This window comes from Loxodonta africana, chromosome 10, assembly GCF_030014295.1.
Source record: "Loxodonta africana isolate mLoxAfr1 chromosome 10, mLoxAfr1.hap2, whole genome shotgun sequence".
In the NCBI taxonomy this organism is placed as follows: domain Eukaryota; kingdom Metazoa; phylum Chordata; class Mammalia; order Proboscidea; family Elephantidae; genus Loxodonta; species Loxodonta africana.
The window spans coordinates 5130901-5156337 of NC_087351.1; the positions used below are offsets into that span (position 1 = coordinate 5130901).

General features: G+C 38.9%; 1 protein-coding gene across 1 annotated transcript in view; it reads left to right on the forward strand.

Moving 5' to 3' along the window:
- Nucleotides 1–25437, forward strand: part of FAM227B (family with sequence similarity 227 member B) — a 343918-nt gene that overhangs the window by 51202 nt on the left and 267279 nt on the right. Inside the window, exons 6-9 of the mRNA XM_023539060.2 lie at nt 3148–3212; nt 16223–16258; nt 16707–16811; nt 18736–18834. Of these exons, the coding sequence (XP_023394828.2) occupies nt 3148–3212; nt 16223–16258; nt 16707–16811; nt 18736–18834 (305 nt within the window). The remainder of the gene's footprint in view (nt 1–3147; nt 3213–16222; nt 16259–16706; nt 16812–18735; nt 18835–25437) is intronic.

The following is a 25437-nucleotide window of genomic DNA, read 5'->3' on the forward strand; positions in this document are numbered from 1 at the left end:
GTAAACCTGAGAAGAACACATACTTTTGTGGTTACGAGGGGGGGAGGGAGGGAGGGTGGGAGAGGGTTTTTTATTGATTAATCAGTAGATAAGAACTGCTTTAGGTGAAGGGGAAGACAACACTCAATACATGGAAGGTCAGCTCAATTGGACTGGACCAAAAGCAAAGAAGTTTCCGGGATAAAATGAATGCTTCAAAGCTCAGCGGAGCAAGTGCGGGGGTCTGGGGAACATGGTTTGCGGGGACTTCTAAGTCAATTGGCAAAATAATTCTATTATGAAATCATTCTGCATCCCACTTTGAAATGTGGCATCTGGGGTCTTAAATGCTAACAAGCGGCCATCTAAGATGCAGCAATTGGTCTCAACCCACCTGGAGCAAAGGAAAATGAAGAACACCAAGGCCACACGACATCTAAGAGCCCAAGAGACAGAAAGGGCCACATGAACCAGAGACCTACATCATCCTGAGACCAGAAGAACTAGTTGGTGCCCGGCCACAATCGATGACTGCCCTGACAGGGAGCACAACAGAGGACCCCTGAGGGAGCAGGAGATCAGTGGGATGCAGACCCCAAATTCTCATAAAAAGACCAAACTTAATGGTCTGACTGAGACTGGAGGAATCCCGGCAGCCATGCTCCCCAGACCTTCTGTTGACACAGGACAGGAACCATCCCCGAAGACAACTCATCAGAAATGAAAGGGACTGGTCAGCGGGTGGGAGAGAGACGCTGATGAAGAGTGAGCTAATTATATCAGGTGGACACTTGAGATTGTGTTGGCAACTCTTGTCTGGAGGGGGGATGGGAGGATAGAGAGAGAGGGAAGCCGGCAAAATTGTCAAGAAAGGAGAGACTGAAAGGGCTGACTCAAGAGGGGGAGAGTAAGTGGGAGTAGGGAGTGAGATGTATGTAAACTTATATGTGACAGACTGATTGGATTTGTAAACGTTCACTTGAAGCTTAATAAAAGTTATTAAAAAAAAAAAAAGATACAAGAGAAAGATTCATCCAAAGGACTAATGGACCACATCTACCATGGCCTCCACTGGACCGAGTCCAGGACAACTAGATGGTGCCTGGCTACCACCACTGACTGCTCTGACGTGGATCACAATAGAGGATCTGAGACACAGCTGGAGAAAAATGTAGAACATGATTCTAACTCAGAAAGAAAGACCAGTCTTGCTGGCCTGAAAGAGACTGGAGAAACCCTGAGAGTATGGCTCCCGGACACCCTTTCAGATCAGTAATGAGATCACTGCTGAGGTTCACCCTTTAGCAAAAGATTGAATGAACAGGCCGATAGAACAAAACAAGACTACAGGGGCACACCAACCCTGGGGTAGGGACTGGAAGGCAGGTGGGAACCAGAAAGCTGGTAATAGGGAACCCAGGGTTGAGAAAAGAGAGTGTTGACATGTCGTGGGGTTGTTAACCAATGTCATACGACAATGTGTGTACTAACAGTTTGATGAGAAACTAGTTTGTTCTGTAAACCTTCATCTAAAGTACAATAAAAATATTGTGTATATCTTTAAAGAGAGAATAGATTTGATGCATTGAACACTAATGTCCAAAGACCAAACAAGTTGTGGAATGACATCAAGGGCATCGTACATGAAGAAAGGAGGGGGTCATTAAAAAGACTATGCAAAGGAATTCGACTGTGTCAGTCGTAACAAATTATGGATACCATTTCAAAGAATGTAAATTCTAGAACATTTATCTGTGCTCGGGAGGAACCTGTACTTAGACCAAAAAACACTCATTCAAACAGAACAAGGGGATACTGGATGGCTTAAAATCAGGAAAGGTGTACATCCGGGTTGTATCCTTTCACCATTCCTATTCAATCTGTATGCTGAGCAAATAATCTGAGAAGATGGACTTTATGAAGAAGAATGAGGCATCAGCATTGGAGGAAGACTCATTAACAACCTGCTTTATGCAGATGATAACACCTTGCTTGCTGAAAGTAAAGAGGACTTGAAGCACTTACTGATGATGATCAAAGACTACAGCCTCCGGTATGGATTACACCTCAGCATAAAGAAAACAAAAAACCTCACAACTAGACCAATAAGCACCATCATGATAAACAGAAAAAAAACTGAAGGTGTCTAGGATTTCTTTTTACTTGGATCCACAGTCAACACTCATGGAAGAGCAGTCAAGAAATCAAAAGACGCCTTGCACTGACCAAATCTGCTGCAAAAGACTAAAGTGTTAAAAAGCAAAGATGTCACTTCTAAGAAGTAGGGTCCACCTGACCTAAGCCATGGTGTTTTCAATCACCTGATAGGCATGTGAAAGCTGGGCAGTGAATAAGGAAGATGGAAAGAGAATTGCTGCCTTTCACTTATGGTGTTAGCAAAGAATATTGAATATGCCATGGACTTCTAGAAAAAAACAAAAAAATCTAACCAACCCATTGCTGTCGAGTCAATTCCAACTAATAGCAACCCTATAGGTGACATAGTGGTTAAGAGCTATGGCTGCTAACCAAAAAGGTCAGCAGTTCGAATCCACCAGGCACTCCTTGGAAACTCTACAGGGCAGTTCTACTCTGTCCTATAGGGTTGCTATGACTCCGATGCACTACCATAGGAACGAACAAATCTGTCTTGGAAGAAGTACAGCCAGAATGCTCCTTAGATACCAGGATGGCAAGTCTTCATCTCATATACTTGGACACGTTATCAGGAGGTACTAGTTCCTGAAGAAGGACATCATGCTTGGTAAAGTAGAGGGTCAGTGAAAAAGAGGGAGACCCTACACGAATGAATTGACATGGTGGCTGCAACAATGGGCTCAAGGATAACAGATTGTTTGGGGCAGTACTGGGCAGTGTTTCATTCTGTCGTACGTAGGGTCACTATGAGTCAAAATCAACTTGACGGCACCTAACAACAACAATAGACATTTTAGTTGGAATATGACATTTCAGGAAAACAAAAGGAAACAAAATATCATATAGTAGTTGCAGTGATTCATTCAACTATATTTGTGTCAAGCACTAGGCTTATCAAAACAGCTATATGATATCATTTAAGTTTCATATATATATTTCTTTAAAGTATACTTTTCTTCATTTTATATATATGTATATATATATGATGTAATTTTCATTTTTTTTTTTAAGTTTCTTCTGGACAGTTGAAAAGACACAAGAAATGTATAAAGAAGTACTATAAGAAAAAGATTATGGTATGGTATTTATATTTTATCCTCTTTGAAAATTTATATTTTCACAGAAAATGTAATGCTTTTTCTAATTCATTAAATGTGTTATAAAATTTTTCATTCATAAATATTACTCTACATTATTTTTTAAGTTTATGTTTCATAAGTAAACTACTGTAATAACCCTTTAGCACACTAAGGTTTGTTTTCATTATTCACTATTATTTACAAGGCTTTTCTGAAGAAATTAGAGTTAAAGATTGTGCTTATCCATGATTTTCCTAAAATAGTTCTTTAGAAATGGAGCCACATGGGAAAGGAAATATAAAATTGTAAGAATTTTGATACATATTTTTCTCTGTAAAGGTGATGTCAGTTTATATTTGTAACAGTAGTATTTGTGATTGATTCCTTACCTATTCCTTTGGGAACTTTACATATTATTATATTTTAAAATATTTATACACTTGTATTCAAAAATGTTAAAAATTTCATACTTTTATTAATGACGTTGACGTTTATGCTATTAGCCTTTGTACTTTTTATTATTTAGAATTGTTTATGAATTTTGGACATTATTTTGAAATCCTCTTTTTTTAATAAGAGCTTTTTGTGTTTTAAAGATACTAACTCTTCTCAGTAATATTTGTTGTAAACATTTAAGCAGTTTCACTTTTGTTGTTGTTAGGTGCAGTCGAGTCAGTTCAACTCATAGCGACCCTATACACAAAACAACAAAACACTGCCCGGTCCTACGCCACCCTTATAATCGTTGTTATGCTTGAGCTCACTGTTGCAGCCACTGTGTCAATCCACCTTGTTGAGGGTCTTCCTCTTTTCTGCTGACGCTGTACTTGGCCAAGCGTGATGTCCTTCTCCAGGGACTGATCTCTTCTGACAACATGTCCAAAGTATGTAAGACACGGTCTCGCCATTCTTGCTTCTAAGGAACATTCTGCTTGTACTTCTAAGATAGATTTGTTCGTTCTTTCGGCAGTCCATGGTATATTCAATAGTCTTCGCCAACACCACAATTCAAAGGTGTCAGTTCTTCTTCGGTCTTCCTTACTCATTGTCCAGCTTTCACATGCATATGATGCAATTCAAAATACTATGGCTTGGGTCAGGGGCACCTTAGTCTTCAAGGTGACATCTTTGCTCTTCAATACTTTAAAGAGGTACTTTGCAGCAGATTTACCCAATACAATGCATCTTTTGATTTCTTGACTGCTGCTTCCGTGGCTGTTGATTGTGGTTCCAAGTAAAATGAAATGCTGACAACTTCAATCTTTTCTCCATTTATCATGCCATGTCATTGCTTATTGGACCAGTTGTGAGGATTTTTGTTTTCTTTATGTTGAGGTGCAATCCATACTGAAGGCTGTGGTCTTTGATCTTTATTAGTAAGTGCTTCAAGTCCTTTTCACTTTCAGCAACAAGGTTGTGTCATCTGCATAACGCAGGTTGTTAATGAGTCTTCCTCCAATCCTATGCCCCGTTCTTCTTCATACAGTCCAGCTTCTCAGATTATTTGCCCAAAATACACATTGAATAGGTATGGTGAAAGAATACAACCCTGACACACACCTTTTCTGACTTTAAACCAATCAAGTATCCCCTTGTTCTGTCTAAACAACTGCCTCTTGATCTGTGTAAAGGGTCCTCATGAGCACAATTAAGTGTTCTGGAATTCCCATTCTTTGCAATGTTATCCATAATTTGTTATGATCCACACAGTCGAATGCCTTTGCATAGGCAATAAAACACAGGTAAACATCCTTCTGGTATTCTCTGCTTTCAGCCAGGATCCATCTGACATCAGCAATGATATCCCTGGTTCCACGTCCTCTTCTGAAACCAGCCTGAATTTCTGGCAGTTCCCTGTCGATGTACTGCTGCAGCTGTTTTTGAATGTACTTCAGCAGAATTTTGCTTGCATGTGATATTAATGATATTGTTCTATAATTTCCACATTTGGTTGGATCACCTTTCTTGGGAATAGGCATAAATATGGATCTCTTCTAGTCAATTGGCCAGGCAGCTGTCTTCCATATTTCTTGGCATAGACAAGTGAGCACCTCCAGTGCTGCATCTGTTTGTGGAAACATCTCATTTGATATTCCCTCGATACCTGGAACTTCGTTTTTTGCCAACGCCTTCAGAGCAGCTTGGACTCCTTCCTTCAGTACCATTGGTTCCTGATCATACGCTACCTCTTGAAATGGTTGAACATCGTGTCTGTCGGTTTGTCATACTGTGGGGGCTTGTGTGTTGCTGTGATGCTGGAAGCTATGTCACCCGTGGAGAGCAGATTTCAGCTGAGCTTCCGGACTAAGACGGACTAGGAAGAAGGACCTGGCAGTCTATTTCTGAAAAGCATTAGCCAGTGAAAACCTTATGAATAGCAGCAGAACATTGTCTGATATAGTGCTGGAAGATAAGCCTCCCAGGTTGGAAGGCGCTCAAAAGATGACTGTGGAAGAGCTGCCTCCTCAAAGTAGAGTCGACCTTAACGACGTGGATGGACTAAAGCTTTCAGGACCTTCATTTTGCTGATGTGGCATGACTCAAAATAATAAGAAACAGCTGCAAACATCCATTAGTAATCAGAACCTAGAATGTATGAAGTATGAATCTAGGAAAATTGTAAATCCTCAAAAATGAAATGGAACACATAAACATCAATATCCTAGGCATTAATGAGCTGAACATGGACTGGTATTGGCCATTTTGAATCGAACAATCATATAGTCCACTATGCTGGGAATGACAACCTGAAGAGGAATGGTGTTGCATTCATCGTCAAAAAGAACATTTCAAGATCTATCCTGAAGTACAATGCTGTCAGTAATAGTATAATATCCATACGCCTACAAGGAAGACCAGTAAATACGACTATTATTCAAATTTACGTACCAACCACTAAGGCCAAAGATGAAGGAATAGAAGATTTTTATCAGCTGCTGCAGTCTGAAATTGATCAAACATGAAATCAAGATGCATTGATAATTACTGGTGACTGGAATGCGAAAGTTGGAAACAAAGAAGGATCAGTAGTTGGAAGATATGGCCTTGGTGGTAGAAATAATTCCAGAGATCGAATGATAGAATTTTGCAAGACCAATGACTTTTTCATTGCAAATGCCTTCTTTCACCAACATAAACAGCGACTATATACAGGGACCTCACCAGATGGAACACACAGAAATCAAATTGACTACATCTGTGGAAAGAGACAATGGAAAAGCTCAATATCATCAGTCAGAACAAGGCCAGGGGCCGACTGCGAAACAGACCATCAATTGCTCCTATGCAAGTTCAAGCAGAAACTGAAGAAAATCAGAGCAAGTCCACGAGAGCCAAAATATGACCTTGAGTATATCCCACCTGAATTTAGAGACCATCTCAAGAATAGATTTGAGGCATTGAACACTAGTGACTGAAGACCAGATGAGTTGTGGAATGACATCGAGGACATGAAGCAAGAAGTCACTGAAAAGACAGGAAAGAAAGAAAAGACCAAGATGGATGTCAGAGGAGACTCTGAAACTTACTCTCAAACGTTGCACAGCTAAGCAAAAGGAAGAATTGATGAAGTAAAATAACGGAACAGAAGATTTCAAAGGACGGCTCGAGAAGACAAAGTAAAGTATAATGACACGGGCGAAGAGCTGGAGATGGAAAACCTAAATGGAAGAACATGCTCGGCATTTCTCAAGCTGAAAGAACTGAAGAAAAAATTGAAGCCTCAAGTTGCAATAGTGAAGGATTCTATGGGGAAAATATTAAACAACACAGGAAGCATCAAAAGAAGAAGGAAGGAATTCACAGAGTCATTATACCAAAAAGAGTTAGTCGATGTTCACTTTTGTTACATATAATTTTATATTTTGATAGAGAAATAATTTTATGGAATTTTTCTGCCTTTAGTGCCATGATTATTAAGATTTTTTTCATCATATTGTGACAGAGGTATTCACATGTGCTCTCTTGTATTATTCTTACAGATTTTTTTTTTTGGGCATTTAATTCTTTAATTCGCCTAGTGTTTATTTTTGTGTAAGAGAGTGAAATGTATGGATCTTATTTTAGGTCCATCAGTAAATTTGTGTGATTTTCTCTGTATAAATTCTGCACATTCCCTGTTAAATTTATTGTTGTTGTTGTTTTTCGTTGCCATTGAGTCGATTCCAACTCATGGGAACCCCATGTGTGCAGAGTAGGACTGCTCCACAGGGTTTTAAAGGCTGTGACCTTTCAGAAGCAGGTTACCAGGCCTGTCTTCAGACGTACCTCTCGGTCAGTTTGAACCATCAACCTTCCCAGCTAATAGTCAGCGCTCACCATCTGCCACCATCCAAGGGCTCCAATTTATTCTTAGTTATTTTAAATTTGTATTATTAATGTCAGTAGACTTGTTTTTCCATTATGCTATTCAATGGGTGTCTTAGTTTCCTACAGCTGCTTAAAGAACAGAAATCTATTTTCTCACAGTTTAGTAGGCTAGAAGTCCGAAATCAGGATGTCAGTTCTAGGGAAAGATCCATGTCAGTAGCCAGGGAGTTCCTTGGTTGCATCTGTCTTCCCAGTATGTGCTTCCTTCTAGGTCTAATCTGCTCTTTATTATAAGTCAGAGGTGATTAAGTTTAAGACAACCTACACTGATATGGCTTCACTAACATAATAAACATAACAAAATGCAGGCAGAGTGGTTAAGACCTCAGTATGCGAACTAAAGGTTGGCAGTTTGAATCCACCAGCTGCTCCTCGGAAATGCTATGGGGCAATTCTACTCTGTCCTACAGGGTCACTATGAGTCAGAATCGACTCGACGGCACAGAACAATGACAACAACAACACCACAACAAAGAAAAACCCTATTCCCAAAGGGGATTACATCCACAAATATAGGAGATAGGGTTCCAACTCCCAGCTTCTCTGTTAGTGTGTCATACTGTGGGGCTTACATGTTGCCGTGATGCAGGAACTATGGCACCGATATTCAGATACCGGCAGGGTCACCCATGGCAGACAGGTTTCAGTGGAGCTTCCAGACTAAGACAGACTAGGAAGAAGGACTCAGCAGTCTACTTCTGAAAAGCATTAGCCAGTGAAAACCTTATGAATAGCAGTGGAACATTGTCTGATATAGTGCTGGAAGATGAGCCCCCCAGGTTGGAAGGCACTCAGAAGAGCTGCCTTCTCAAAGTAGAGTCAACCTTAATGACATGGATGGAGTAAAGCTTTCGGGACCTTCATTTGCTGATGTGGAATGACTCAAAATGAGAAGAAAGAGCTGCAAACATCCATTAATAATTGAAAAGCGGAGTATACACAGTATGAATATAGGAGAAGTGGAAATCATCAAAAATGAAAAGGAACGCATAAACATCGATATCCTAGACAATAGTGAGCTGAAATGGACTAATGTTGGCCATTTTGAATTGGACAATAATATGCTCTACTATGCTGGGAATGACAATTTGAAGAGGAATGGTTTTGCATTCATCGTCAAAAAGAACATTTCAAGATCTATCCTGAAGTACAATGCTGTCAGTGATAGGGTACTATACATGGGCCTACAAGGAAGGCAAGTTAAAATGATTATTACTCTAATTTATGCAACAACCACTAAGACCAAAGATAAAAAAAATTGAAGATTTTGACCAGCTTCCGCAGTCCGATCGAACATGCAATTAGGATACATTGATAATTACTGGTGATTGAAATGCAAAAGTTGGAAACATAAATAAAACAAAAGACGAGAATCACATGATTTTATCAATTGATGCAGAAAAGGCATTTGACAAAGTTCAACACCCATTCATGATAAAAACTCTCAAAAAACAGGAATAGAAGGAAAATTCCTCAACATAATAAAGGGCGTTTATACGAAGCCAACAGCCAACATCATCCTAAATGGAGAGAGCCTGAAAGCATTCCCCTTGAGATCGGGAACCAGACGAGGGTGCCCTTTATCACCACTCTTATTGAACATTGTGCTAGAGGTCCTAGCCAGAGCAATTAGGCTAGATAAAGAAATAAAGGGCATCCAGGTTGGCAAGGAAGAAGTAAAAGTATCTCTATTTGGAGATGACATGATCTTATACACAGAAAACCCTAAGGAATCCTTAAGAAAACTACTGAAACTAATAGAAGAGTTCGGCAGAGTATTGGGATACAAGATAAACATACAAAAATCAGTTGAATTCCTCTACACCAACAAAAAGAACATAGAAGAGGAAATCACCAAATCAATACCATCTATAGTAGCCCCCAAGAAGATAAAATACTCAGGAATAAATCTTGCCAGAGATATAAGAGACTTATACAAAGAAAACTACAATACACTTCTGCAAGAAACCAAAATAGACCTACCTAAGTTTAAAAACATACCTTGCTCATAGATAGGAAGACTTAACATTATAAAAATATCTGTTCTACCAAAAGCAATCTATACATTCAGTGCAATTCTGATCCAAATTCCAATGACATCCTTTAATGAGATGGAGAAACAAGTCACCAACTTCATATGGAAGGGAAAGAGGGCCCGGATAAATAAAGCATTACTGAAAAAGAAGAACAAAGTGAGAGGCCTCACTCTACCTGATTTTAGAACCTATCATATCACCACAGTAGTCAAAACAGCCTGGTGCTGGTACAACAACAGATACATGTACCAATGGAACAGAATTAAGAATCCAGACATAAATCCATCCACATATGAGCAGTTAATATTTGATAAAGGCCCCAAAACAGTTAAATGGGGAAAAGACAGTCTTTTTAACAAATGGTGCTGGCATAACTAGGTATCCATCTGCAAAAAAATGAAACAAGACCCATACCTAACTCCATGCACAAAAACGAGCTCAAAATGGATAAAAGAGCTAAATATAAAATCTAAAACAATAAAGATCATGAGAGAAAAAATAGGGACAATGTTAAGAGCCCTAATACATGGTATAAACAGTATACAAAACATTATTAAGAATGCAGAAGAAAAACTAGATAACTTGGAGCTCTTAAAAATTGAACACCTGTGCTCATCCAAAGACTTCACCAAAAGAGTAAAAAAATTCCCTACAGACTGGAAAAAGGTTTTTAGCTATGACATTTCCGATCAGCGCCTGATCTCTGAAATCTACAGGATACTGCAAAAACTCAAATGCAAAAAGACAAGTATCCCGATTAAAAAATGGGCAAAAGATATGAACAGACACTTCATTAAAGAAGACATTCAGGTAGCTAACAGATACATGTGGAAATGCTCACGATCATTAGCCATTAGAGAAATGCAAATCAAAACTACAGTGAGATTTCATCTCACTCCAAGAAGGCTGGCATTAATCCAAAAAACACAAAACAATAAATGTTGGAGAGGCTGTGGAGAGATTGGAACACTTACACACTGCTGGTGGGAATGTAAAATGGTACAATCACTTTGGAAGTCAATTTGGCGTTTCCTTAAAAAGCTAGAAATAGAACTACCATAGGATTAAGCAATCCCACTCCTTGGAATATATCCTAAAGAAATAAGAGCCTTTACACGAACAGATATATACACAACCATGTTTATTGCAGCACTGTCTACAATAGCAAAAAGATGGAACCAACCAAGGTGCCCATCGACAGATGAATGGATAAATAAATCATGGTATCTTACTACACGTCGATAAAGAACAGTGATGAATCTGCGAAACATTTCATAATACAGAGGAATCTGTAAGGCATTACGCTGAGTGAAATTAGTTCCAAAAGGACAAGTATTGTATAAGACCATTACTATAAGAACTGAAGAAATAGTTTAAACAGAGAAGAAAATACTCTTTGGTGGTTATGAGATGGGGGAGGGAGGGAGGGTGGGACAGGGGTATTCATTAATTAGATAATAGGTAGGAACTACTTTAGGTGACGGGAAAGACAACACACACAATACAGGCAAGGTCAGCATAACGGGACTAATCCAAAAGCTAAGGAGTTCCCTGAATAAACTGAATGCTTCGAAGGCCAGTGTAGCAGGGGTGGGGGTTTGGGGACCATGGTTTCAGGGGACATCTAAGTCAATTGGCATAATAAAATCTATTAAGAAAACATTCTGCATCCCACTTTGGAGAGAGGCGTAGGGGTCCTAAATGCTGGCAAGTGGCCATCTAACATGCATCAATTGGTCTCAACCCTCCTGGATCAAAGGAGAATGAAGAGCACCAAGGACACGAGGTAATTATGAGCCCGAGAGACAGAAAGGGTCACATAAACCAGAGACTACATCAGCTTGAGACCAGAAGAACTAGATGGTGCCCGGCTACAACCGATGACTGCCCTGACAGGGAACACAACAGAGAACCCCTGAGGGAGCAGGAGAGCAGCGGGATGCAGAGCCTAAATTCTCTTAAAAAGACCAGACTTAATGGTCTGACTGAGACTAGAATTACCCTGGTGGCCATGGCCCCCAGACTTTCTGTTGGCCCCGGGCAGGAACCATTCCCAAAGCCAGCTCTTCAGGCAGGGATTGGACTGGACAATGGGTTGGAGAGGGATGCTGGTGAGGAGTGGTGTTCTTGGATCAGGTGGACACTTGAGACTATGTTGGCATCTCCTCCCTGGAGGGGAGATGAGAGGGTAGAGGGGATTAGAAGCTGGCGAAATGGACAGGAAAAGAGAGAGTGGAAGGAGGGAGTGGGCAGTCTCTTTAGGGGGAGAGTAATTGGGAATATGTAGCAAGGTTTATATAAGTTTTTGTGTGAGAGACTTGATTTGTAAACTTTCTCTTAAAGCACAATAAAAATTAAAAAAATATATCAGGAAATAAATGTTGGAGAGGCTGCAGAGAGATGGGAACTCTTATGCACTGCTGGTGGGAATGCAAAATGATACAACCATTTTGGAAGATGATTGGTGCTTCCTTAGAAAGCTAGAAATAGAAATAGCATCTGATCCAGCAATCCTCGGAGTATATCCTAGAGAAATGAGTCTTCACACGAATAGACATATGCACACCCATTTTCATTGCAGTATTATCTGCAGTAGTAAAAAGAGGGAAACAACCTAGATGCCCATCAACAGAGAAATGGATAATCAAACTGTGGTTCATACACACAATGGAGTATTACCTACCAATAAAGAACAACGATGAATCTGTGAAGCGTCTCATAACATGCAGGAGTCTAGAGGACATTATGCCAAGTGAAATATGTCAATCACAAAAGGACAAATATTGTATGAGACCACTGCTGTAAAAACTCATGAAAAGGTTTACACACAAAAAGAATCTTTGATGGTTAAGAAGGAGGGGAGGGGTGGGGATGGAAAAGCAGTAAACAGACAATAGGTAAGTGGTGAAGCATAAGACAGTACACAATACTGGGGAAGCCAGCTTGTACAAGGCAAGGCATGGAAGCTCCATAGACACATCCAAACTCCCTGAGGGACCGAATTGTTGGGCTGAGGGCTGTGGGGACCATGGTCTTGGGGGAACATTTAGCTCAATTGGCATAACATAGTTTATAAGTAAACGTTCTACATTCTACTTTGGTGAGTAGCATCTGGGGTCTTAAAAGCCTGTGAGCAGCCATCTATTATACTCCACTGATCTTACCCATTCGGGAGCATGGACGAATGAAGAAAACTAGAGATGCAAAGGAAAGATTAGTCCAAAGGATTAATGGACCACGTCTACCACAGCCTCCACCAGACTAAGTCCAGTGCAACTAGATAGTGCCCATCTACCACCACTGACTGCTCTGACAAGGATTACAATAACGGGTTCCAGAGAGAGCTGGAGAAAAATGTAGAACAAAATTCTTACTCAAAAAGAAAGACCAGACTTGGTGACCTGACAGAGACTGGAGAAACCCTGAAAGTATGGCCCCTGGACACCCTTTCAGCTAGGTTATGAAGTCACTCCTGAGTTTCATCCTTCAGCCAAAGATTGGACAGGCCCATTAAACAAAACGGGACTAAAGGGGCACACCAGCCCAGGAGCAGGGACTAGGAGGCAGGAGGGAACAGGAGAGCTGGTAATAGGGAAGCAAAGGTTGAAAAGGGAGAGTGTTTACATGTTGTGGGGTTGTTAACAAATGTCACAGAACAATGTATGTACTGACTGTTTAATGAGAAACTAGTTTGCTCTGTAAACCTTCATCTAAAGTACAATAAATTTTTTTTTTTAAAAAGAGAAATCCTCACAACTGGGCCAATAAGCAACATCATGATAAACGTAGACAAGATTCAAGTTTCAAGGATTTCACTTTACCCAAGTAAACAACAATCAACACCCATAGAAGGAGCAGTCAAGAAATCAAAAGATACATTGCATTGGTCAAATCCGCTGCAAAAGACCTCTTTAAAGTGTTGCAAAGCAAAGATGTCACTTTGAAGACTGAGGTGCGCCTGACCCAAGCCATGGTATTTTCAGTCACATCATATGCATGTGAAAGCTGGACAATGAATAAGGAAGATTGATGAAGAATTGATGCCTTTGAATTGTAGTATTGGTGAATAATATTGAATATACCATGGACTGCCAAAAGAAGGAACAAATCTGTCCTGGAAGAAGTACAACCAGAATGCTCCGTAGAAGCAAGGATGGTGAGACTGCGTCTTACATACTTTGGACATGTTGTCAGGAGAGATTAGTCCCTGGAGAAGGACATCATGCTTGGCAAAGTACAGGGTCAGCGGAAAAGAGGAAGACCCTCAATGAGGTGGATTGACACAGTGGCTGCAACAGTGAGCTCAAGAAGAGCAAGGATTTTGAGCACGGCACAGGACGGGGCAGTGTTTCGTTCTGTGGTACATGGGGTCACTATGAGTTGGGACTGACTCGATGGCACCTAACAACAACAGAATTCCAACATATATTTTGTGAGGGCAGAATTCAATCCATAACAATGGTTTGTTATTGGTATACCCGAAAACCCAGTGCCGTTGAGTCGATTCCTTATTGGTATACAAAATCCAGTTATTGCTGCAATATGTATATTGTTCACCATTGTTGTTGGGCTTTTTCATCTTTAACCTTAATGGAGTGGATGCTAGTACTTTCTGTTAAGTATAATTTCAAATGACTAGACAGCTATCTTTTACCAGGCTAAGGAAACTTATTTTTATTTCTAATTTATTAAAGATATATAGGTAGAGATATGGATACAGATGTGAATATTTGTATGGGTGTGGACATATATAGATGACAGAGAAAGAGCTAGACATAGCTATAACCCTGTGCTCAAAACTTGAAGAAAATCTCCTTGGTTTAGTCATGGAGAGGGTATGAGTGAATTTTTTTGATAGCAGAAGCTATTTTTGTCCTTTAGTCTGTGAATATGGCAGATTACCTTGATAGCTTTTCAGAAGCTTAAGTTATTAGGTCATTATGTATTTTTTAATATCTTCCATGGTTTGATTTTCTATTTTTGGGGGGGTGGGGATTTGTACATTATTATTACACTTTTTCTTGAAAACTTCCAGTGTTTCTTTGCTTCCTCCAGAATAAAGCCAGGACTTTGAGATTAATGTTAACATCTCTCTAAATCTGACTTCATCTTTATTAACCAATTGTGTCTGCAGCAGCTCTCAGGCAGACAGGCTTCTTTCTAATCATAGTTCATCTCATTTTCCACTAATAGTCTTTTTTTTAATTCCTTTGCACAACTTTTTTTTTTTATATATATTTAAACAAATAAAATTTATTGAAGGAATGAACCACAGAAGAGCATGCATTCAACTTGGCTGTGATGGTATGCTCTGCCTTACAGGCAAAACAAAGGTATTCCACAAGTAGAGTGAGCACAGGTAACAACTTCCCGTCAAAGCTACGGTGGCAAAGGAGGTGAGACTTACGAGGGTGGCAGTCGGCTGTGAAACTGTCTTTACGTGAGTTTCCAGTCTAACCCAAAGCTCTCATACTTGACCCAGTTTAACTAAGGCAATATTTCTAAAATGAAAAGTATAAATAATTCCTGCATGAAAGTTCAGTGATGGAAGTTTAGTGATACATTTGCAGCTGTGCACAACTTTTTTAATGTCAATCATCTGGTCCTCTTTCTGTTAGCAAGCTTTTATCATCCTTTCAAATGTGTTTCGTATGTACTCTCCTCTGTAATGTGTGTGTATGTGTGTGTGTGTAAAACTGGACTGTAAACTTCATTATTTCCTGGAGAGGAGTATGTGGAAATTACTGAACACCAAATATACACCAACATATCTAGATGGTCAAAATCTAATATATCCAGAGGGTTGCATATTTTCTGCGTAAAGCTGTATGGTAAACATGGAGGTATGGCACCCAGTTTTCTCTTCAAGGAGGAACCTGTTGCCCTAGTTGTTAAGAGTGGTGTTAGGGGCACCCATCAGCTGTCAGCTCTTCATGGGCTGCCTCAGCTGCAGAGAACTTTCTCTCCCAAGGGCATGTCCTTCCGGGAACCATCTACATCCAATGCTTGATCGAAGTGGAAGTAGAAGGGACAGGTCCTTTCAGCACCAGAGTTCCTCTTGGGATCAGTTGAGGCTATTGAGCCTCTATCATACTTGATTTCTCTAACTGCCCAAACTTGCCTCCACCTTGTGTTCCACAAGTGTTGATCCCAAGCGAACCCCCTAATAAACATTTCTGACACTAAACTCTACCTCGGTCTATTTCCCAGCCCTCATCTCTTTGCGTTTTGTTTATGTATTGACTCCCTTTTTGAATTATGATTAGCTTGAAGGTAAGGACCGTCTTTGTATTACCAGCATCTAACACATCATTTAGGCCTTAGGAAGAAGTTAATGGAGGCTTGGTGGCACAGTGGTTAAGAGCTCAGCTGCTAACCAATAGGCCAGCAGTTCGAATCCACCAGCCACTCCTTGAGAACCCTATGGGGTAGTTCTACTCTGTTCTGTAGGGTCCCTGTGAATCAGAATTTACTCAATGGCAATGGGCTTGGTTTGGTTTGGAGGATGTTCATGTGTATATATGTTAATTACTGAACAAATTTGTGAAATATAAAAATTATTTAATTTACAGTTTAAAAATTTTTGTTTTAAATGTTTTCCAGCTTTCAGATGATATGGAGACAAAGAAGAATATAGAGGTATTTAAAATTTATGTTCTGCCAGATAGCACATCAGAATTCTTATGGTGGGTTAAAAGAACGCTTGCAGTAATACAGACGCAAGCATAGGCAGATCTAGAGGTTTCAGAGGAGACAGAATCGGGAACAGGCACAGAAGCTTTCTCTTTTGGCCAACTCCATTTCTATGTGGACTAGCTGAAAAATTTTTTTATCAGTCAAGTAAATGTTAAAATTGGTTCTCAGATAAGATTTTGTTTTGTTTTTGGATTTGGCATATGAATATGCCAGATATCTTAATTTCAGAGAAACAGAAAATTTGAAGATTTTTCTTAGGTGGGATAAGTATTTTTCATTTAATTTAGTAAAAAGAAGTAAATCAATTATTTATGTTAGAAATTATAGATAAATGTTTCTCTTCTGTGATCATAGAGATTGCTCTACTGAGAAGAGTGTTCCTTTTATCTAGGGCTGCACCTTCTCAGGATTTAAAGCGGATGAACTTACTCAACTGCCCAGACATTTGGATGCCGAACGAATTTATCTTTTTATTTTAAAAGCCCATAACTTTGATGTATGTAAACATTATTTTATTTTTATTGTATGATAAACTTAGAGAATATGATTTAATGAATCAGACCCTTATTTAAGGCCATGACAAGTTAGGTGTTCAGCAAGATTTGATCCTTTGAGCATTAAATCTGGCGGGAAAGACTGGTGCTGTCTGACACATGGATGAGCCGCGTGCCGGCTGCTGCCTTCGGAGACTGAGTTCGCTGCTTTTGCAGTGGCCAGTGGCCGGGCATGAGCCTGTAAGAGACGTTCCCTTCCTGTGCCTGCTCTGTGGCTTAGGATACATCAGCCTGCTCCTCTTGACATTTCTGGTTGCCTTGGCTAAATATAGATATGTTTTGAAGAATGTAGAGTTGTCTTTGAAAAAAAAGTTTTCAATGATTCCAAACTGAGAATTAAAGCAATCATACTGTTAGTTTACACTAAAAAGCATTTTTATTTGAAATTTCCCAATAACTTAAAAGTATTCTGTTTTTCCCCCGTATTTCGATATTCTCTTTTTTCTTTTTGTTTATATACTTTACATATTTTTTGTAATAATAAAAAAAAAAAAACCCAGTGCCGTCGAGTCGATTCCAACTCATAGCAACCCTATAAGACAGAGTAGAACTGCCCCACAGAGTTTCCAAGGAGCGCCTGGCAGATTCAAACTGCCGACCCTTTGGTTAGCAGCCATAGCACTTAACCACTATAAAAAGCACTAAATCTAAATTGAAGCTGCTACCAGAATACTCCATACTATAGTTAGTGGTCTATGAAAAAGAAATAGCCTCATAAAATACGTGATAAAGAATTTTCTTAGTAAAAAAGTTTCCACAGTATCCTTTTTGCAGACTTGTACTTGAGAAACAGGAATTCATAACTACTAGACTTCTTAAAAGGGAATCTTGAATGGTATTGAATGTGGCATTTAAAGATTTTTAGTGAATAAGAAGATAAAATGATTTATTGAATATGCCTCTTCTAACCAAGATTTATAGTCTCTAGTCACGGTAAATAGATTTGACCTTAGATGCCAATTTTGATCAATGACCTGCTTAGGAAGAAACTATGTTTAGACAGATCCTGTGGTTGCAAAATAGCCTCAGCAATGGGCTCACACATATCAAAAATCATGGGGATGGCACAGGAGTGGGCAACATTTATTCTGTTATACATAAAGTCACCATGAGTCGGAGCCAAGTTGTTGGCAACTAACAACAACAACAGGGGTCATAACCAGGCTCACTGGGATGGAATGTCCCGATTGATTGTTGATATATGTCTTTAATGTGAAAGCGGGGTCAGGGGAGAATTGTGACATGTGTACTATGTTTTTACCATTATTGGTCTATCCCACATTCTCATTACAATAGCTACTAGCCAGATGTGATTACTGATCTTTTGAAATGTGGCTAGGTAACTGAGGAGTTGAATTTTTCTTTTTTTGTTTCTTTTACATAGTTTAAATATAAATTTTAAAACTAATACTCTATTCAAGTAACCAAAAAAAATTTAAGTATGGTTGGAGCAAAATTTGTCATATATTATATAAAATCTAAATATTAATCTAGTATTTGTGATGAAAATTTAGTATTCCAATTGAAATGTGCTGTAAGTGCAAAGTACACCCCACATTTCAAAGACTTAGTACCAAAAAAGATCATAAAATACTTATTAATAATTTTTATTTTTATTGAAATGATATTCTAAATATATTTGATTGAATAAAGTGTTATTACAATTAATTTTACCTTTTACTTTTTAAATTTTAATGCAAGTACTAGAAAATTTTAAATTTCATACGTGGCTCACATTTAATTTCTATTGCACAGTGCTGGTGTATAACCATTGAATACATGGATTTTATAAAGCCTCCTTACATTAACATGTTTGATAATGTATTTTAATTTGATCTCCATGTTTGTTTTTTTTTTCTTTCATAGGAAAAAATTTTTAAAATCTGGAAGACTCATTTTCTCTCAGAAGCTTCTATTGCTCTTTTACATGATTCCTTTTGGTGGTGGTTTCTCTATAAATTTAAGGTATAATAATATTTTGAAAGCATCTTTTTAAAAGTTGATTTGCAACGTAACTAATCTTTTGGTAGAGGTAACACTGTTACAAAAATGTTTTTGTGGATCCTTTCACGGAAATTATTTTTTGAGTCTTCTACACATGTTAGAAAATCTGTTTCAAGTCTAGAGTTCTCTCAGAGGAGTTAAGACTCAAATATGGAATTCAGTGATCATGGATCTTTTTTAATCAGGAAAAGAATACTGAAATCAACTAACAAACATAGTTTGATTAACCAACTACAAATTAGTTAACAAATCAAACATTGTAGTGAATGATGACGTAGCTTTACTCAATACCCTATGAGTCAGAATTGCCTCGATGGCAATGAGTTATAATGTGCTGGTAAACAGAAAATCCACTGCATTCAGTGACATTGAAGAAGGTTCCATTTGGAAAAGAGTCTGCAGATTGGATGAAGAGAGTGTGTTCACTTGATTCGGGAGGGTGAGAACTGTGATTATGATTAAAAAGAGGGCATATATGGGAAATAATATCTGTAAGCAAAGAAAAATCATAATGATAAAAGAAAAATAATCTGTACGTGAGTGTTAAGTTTGATAATAACTGAACCTTGAACAAGTGAAGAATTTCAGTGACTGCCCTGTCGCCTCTGGATCCTTGACTAATGAAAAATACAGCAACTCAGGGGATCCCAGTGTAAACAGTATACCACACTTTTAAGGATGCCCCAAAATGCAGTCAGCTCCCCACCCTTCCCCAGCTCAAATTACCCACAGAAAACTGATTAATAATTCTCACAGAAATTTCATAGCATGAAGGAATGGGTGTTACCAATTTTGTATAAACCATTGAGTTAGTGCTTTATTTTAGAATCATTAATATAACTCTAGGTAGGAGTATTCATCCTGTATTTCTGATATTGTTAGGAGCTAAAACAGGCATGGAAAATGGTATCAATTCCACAAAACTAGTCACCTTGGGAAAATTGTGAAAGGATTCACACAGAAGAGTTTGATTACCTTAAATTTCTTTCTCTAGGTCTGGATTCTGACTATATGTTTCCCTACAATAATAGTAGGAAGCATTACTTTCTCACTTCAATCTGTTAGGATCATTTATGATAAGTTTTTAAAGGAAACATAATCTAACAATGTTCCTACTAACTCTTTTGTCACACCCTAATAGCATCTTATTATTTTGAAAAAACACAGATTTGACACAAAAATATTGGTGACATTTTAGAATTGTCCTTGGAATCACGAGAAATTGGAACTTCTTTGTATTTAATCAAAATATTCTCTAGAAACTACAAGATTTCTGAAATTAAAATTTAATAATTCCTAGCATGGCTTTTAATAATATTTCCTTATGCTTTTTGACATTTTTGAGTGGCAGTAGATTACTCAGCTGGATCAGTGTTCTGCTCATGTTCTAGGGAAGAGAGGGGACAACTTAGGGATCCAGCCAAATTGAAGCTGAGCCTGTAAAACTAGGAACCACTATTCTATGATTTAATGAGAACAGTTCCTCCATCTGTTTTGTTCATTGTTCACCTAAGATTTCCTTTTTAAGAGGGTTCATTGCTTAAAAAATAAGAAGCCACTGAACTAGATCATTAACATGGCCTCTTAAGTCTCCAGGAGTCATGATGGCACAGTGGTTAAGAGCTCAGCTGATAACCAAAAGGTCAGCAGTTCAAATCCTATGGAGCAGTTCTACTCTGTCCTCTGGGGTCGCTATGGGTCGGCATCAACCCAACAGCAACAGGTTTGGTTTTTTTGGTTGGTTAGGTCCCTAATCTGTCAAATAATTGTGGTGAGATGCCAACACACTTTTACCAGCATTGTGTGAGAATAGAGTCACTCCTAGAATATTTCAGTTTTGTGAGATAAATTCCTATTCCAAGCTGCACTACTTTCTCAGATGAATGGGAAACACAGACATTGTATCTTGGGGTCCATTTTATCAAGACTAAATAGTTAACCATAATGATTTTATTCATACTGTCATGGAAACCAGTACAATTTAATTGCTAATACAGGTAGTCTCTGCCTTACAGCATGGTTCCATTCTGACAACTCTGTCATAAATCACTTCTACTTTAATTGAATACTTCATTTCAAATTAACAACTGATGCTTCTTACAGTATGAAATGCTGAATAAAGTTATGCCATAAGCCTGGACTACAGCAAAGTTGGCATCAGTGTCATAACAATGAAGCTGGAGTCCTGACAGCTGTTGGATACGTGTGCAGTCCAATTGTAGTATATCACCAGAGTTGAACATTGCCCAACTTTCCATCCATTATGACTTCTAATACCAACTTCACTGTAGACCAGGACATAGCCTGCTATATGGCAGTGTTTTGAACAGTAAATCATAAAATTGAGCATCTGTGAGTGAAGATGTAAAAAAAAGGGGGGGAGATGGAGCCAACGTGGCACTGTAGACAGATGCACCATGCTGACTGTTTGCAGCAAAGACCCAAAAAATTAAGTAAAACACATACTAACATCAATCCTGGAACCCTAAGCACCAAATGAAGTGATAAAAAACTAGATGAAACACCTAATGGAAAAAGAAAAGAAAACTGAGAATAAGGAGAGATATGGAGTGGAGGTCCCTAGCCAACTAATACAGCAGGGCATCACCATCTTGGAACACAGCCAACAAGGACACCGGACAGGGAGTGTGGGAAGGCAACTTTACAGAGTTTCCAACAGGAGACAGAGCACCTAATAACCAGAGAAATATGCTTTCCCATCCCTCACCCTTCTGCCCCATACACCAACCCCATCCCTTCCCAGTGGGCCACGCCATGCTGCTCAGCTAGAGAGCCACTGACCTGTCACCACCCCGACCAACTGGCTCCTGCTGTACCATTTTTTCCTTTCCTTTTCTTTCTCCCTCCCACTTATCCCTGTACACCACCTCCACCCCCTCCTGATGGGTCACACCACACTGCTCAGCTAGAGAGCCATCAGCCTGCTGCTACCTTGGGTTCATCCCATCCCCACTGCACCATTTTATTTTTTCTTCCCCTTCTTTCTCCCTCCCACCTAGCTCTGTACGCCATCCCCACCACTTCCCGACAGGCCACACCTCACTGCTTGGCTAGAGATCCACCTGCCCACCACCACCCCAACCCACACCCACCAGCTCCCCCACACCATTTTTTTTTTCTTTTTTCCCCCTTTCTTCCTTTTCTTTCTCCCTCCCACTGACCATATATGCCACTTCAACCCTTTCTTGCCAGGCCATGCTGCGCTAGTTGGCTAGAGAGCCACCAGCCTGTTACCACCCTGGGTCCGCCCTGATCCCACCAGCTTGCTCCCACAGTGCCATTTTTCCTTTTCCTTTCTCCCTCCTATCCAGCCCCGTATGCCCCTCCCACCACTTCCTGATGGGTCACACCATGCTGCTTGGCTAGGGAGCCAGCCTAACATATCAAACAAAACAAAAAGTAGGATGAAGAAAATGAACAAACAATAAAGGAAGGATATAATACTTAATGTCTCAGAGACAGCAGAAGATATAAAACATATTAAAAAAAAAAAAAAACAGAACAAGATGGCTTCAGCAAGTGACCAAAATAGTGAATCAGATGACATTCCAGTGGAAGAAAAGGCATTGGGACTACTTGATATGGAATCGTTGTGTTGTGTGGTGTCAAGTCAATTCTGACTCACGATGACCCTAAATGACAGAGTAGAACTGCCCCATAGGGTTTCTAGGAAGTGGCTGGTGGATTCAAACTGTTGATCTTTTGGTCAGCAGCCTGAGCTCTTAACCACTTTGCCACCAGGGGTCCATGATATGGAATTAGAAGGCTAATATTTATGGTTTTCAAAGAGATAAGGAAAGAGATCAAGGAGAACACAAATGAATCCAAGGGAAAAAATAGAAAAAATCATGGAAAACAGATGAAACCAATGAAAATATAGGCAAAGTCAAGGAAAACACAGACAAAGCAATAGAAGAATTCAGGAAAATAATGCAAGAACAAAACATCAAAATAAATAAGCCATTAGAAATCATACAAAAACAGCAACTAGAACTCTAAAAGAGAAACAAAATTACAGAAATGGACAACTCAATAGAAAGTCTTAGAATCAAATTTGAAAAAATGGAAGACATAATCAGTGAGATTGGGACAAATTCATGGATGCCACTTTGAGGAAAAACCAGAAAACAGAATGAAGGAAAACCTAAAAACTGTGGGACACAATCAAGAGCAAAAATTTGCACATGATCAGATTTCTAGAACAGGTGGAGAAAATGGAAAACACAGAGAAGATTGAAGATTTGCTGGCAGAAAATTTCCCAAATATCATGAAAGATGAAAAGCTGACCATCCAAGAAGCTCAACAAACCCCATACAGGATAGACCCTGTCTTGGTTATCTAATGCTGCTATAATAGAAATACCACAAGTGGATGGCTTTAACAAAGAGTTTACTTTCTCACAGTAAAGTAGGCGAAAAGTCCAAACTCAGGGTGTCAGCTCCAGGGGAAGTCTTTCTCTCTCTGTTGGCCTTCTTATCAATCTTCCCCACACTAGGAGCTTCTTTGCACAGGAACCCAGGTCCAAATAATGTGCTCTGCTCCTGGCACTGCTTTCTTGGGGGTATGAGGTCCCCAACTCTCTGCTTGCTCCTCTTTCCTTTTATCTCTTAAGAGATAAAAGGTGGTGTAGGCCACTTTCCAGGGAAACTCCCTTTACATTGGATCAGGGAGGTGACCTGAGTAATGGTGGTGTTACAATCCCACCTTAACCCCCTTAACATAAAATTACAATCACAAAATGGACAATCACAGAATACCAGGAATCATGGCCTAACCAAGCTGATACACACAGTTTTGGGGGGACATAATTCAATCTATGACAGACCCCAAAAGAAAGTCACCAAGACATATCATAATCACACTTGCTAAAACAAAAAGAAAGAATCCTCAGCAACTCGAGAAAAGCAAAAGTCATTTACAAAGGGGAAACAATAAGGCTAAACTCTGATTACTTGACAAACACTATGCAGGCAAGAAGGCAATGGGATGACATATATATAACCTTGAGAAAACAAAACAAAACGGTGAACCAAGAATAATATATCCTCCCAAACTCTCTCAAATACCATTGCAAAATTAAGACATTTCCAGATAAACAGAAATTAAGAGAATTCATAGAAAACAAACCAAATATACAAGTAATATTACAGGGTGTCCTTTGATTAGAGAGCCAATGACATCAGACAACAACTGGAGTCTAGTACGCAGGACAGCATCCACCAGATACCAATCTAGGTAAAGAACACTCAATAACAAAACAAAGCTAAAAGACGTGAAAAGGGAAGCAGAGAGGTCAATCTGTTAATGAAGACAATGTTAAAACAATAAAAGAGGGAATAAATTGTGTAAGTATAGAGCTTACAAATGGAGAGAATGTCAAGTAATATCAAGTAATAAAAGACTGGTATAAGCCTAGGAAGATAAGGGTAAATTTCAAGGTAAGCACAAAGAAAGTTAACAAACCCACTCATCAGAACAAAAAAGAAGAAAAGCATAAAGACTCAGTAAACACAAAATTTATAATAACAAAAGAAAAGGAAATCCACAAAGAAAAGGAGCTCTGCACAGGAAAGTAAGGAGAACAAAGAAAAATAAGCAGCACAAAAAAAAATAAATAAATAAACAACAATAAACTCAAACCTATCAATAATCTCACTGAATGTAAATGGCTTAAATGCAGCGGTAAAGAGAGAGTGGCAGAATGGATTTAAAAAAAAAAGACCCATGAATATGCTGTCTATAAGAGACACAACTTAGCCACAAATACATAAATATATTAAATATCAAAGGATGGAGAAAAATGTATCAAGGAGTGGCAATACTAATCTCAGAAAAAATAGACTTTAAGGCAAAATCAACCATAAAAGACAAGGAAGGACATTATAAAATTATTAAAGGGAAATATCCACCAAGAAGACATAAATATCTACACAGCCAGCAACAGGACTCCAAAATATATAAAACAAACTAACAGCACTAGAAAAAGAAATAGACACTTCTGCAATAATAGTAGGAGCCTTCAATATACCAGTCTCAGTAAAGGATGGAACATCTAGAATGAAAGAAACTCAGCAAAGATACAGAAGATCTAAAGGTCAAAATCAACCAACTGGACCTCACAGACGTATATAGAACAGTCCACCCAGCAGCAGCAAAGTATACGTTATTTTCCATTGCACATGGATCATTCTCCAGAATAGGCCACATTTTAGGCCACAAAGCAACACTCAATAAAATCCAAAACATCAAAATAATGCAAAGCATTCTCTCTGATCACACCATAAAAGTAGAAATCAGTAACACAAAGATCAAGCATAAAAATATCAATTACATGGAAACTGAATAACACCTTGCTTAAAAACAACTAGGTAACAAGGTAACAGAAGAAATAAAAGACTCAAAAAAATTCCTAGAATCAAATGAAAATGAGAACAAAACATGCCAAACAAAACCTCTGGTACAGAGCAAAGCCAGTAGTCAAATTGAATTTATAGAAATAAACACACACATCAAAAAATAATGGGCCAGAGAGGCGGAGCCAA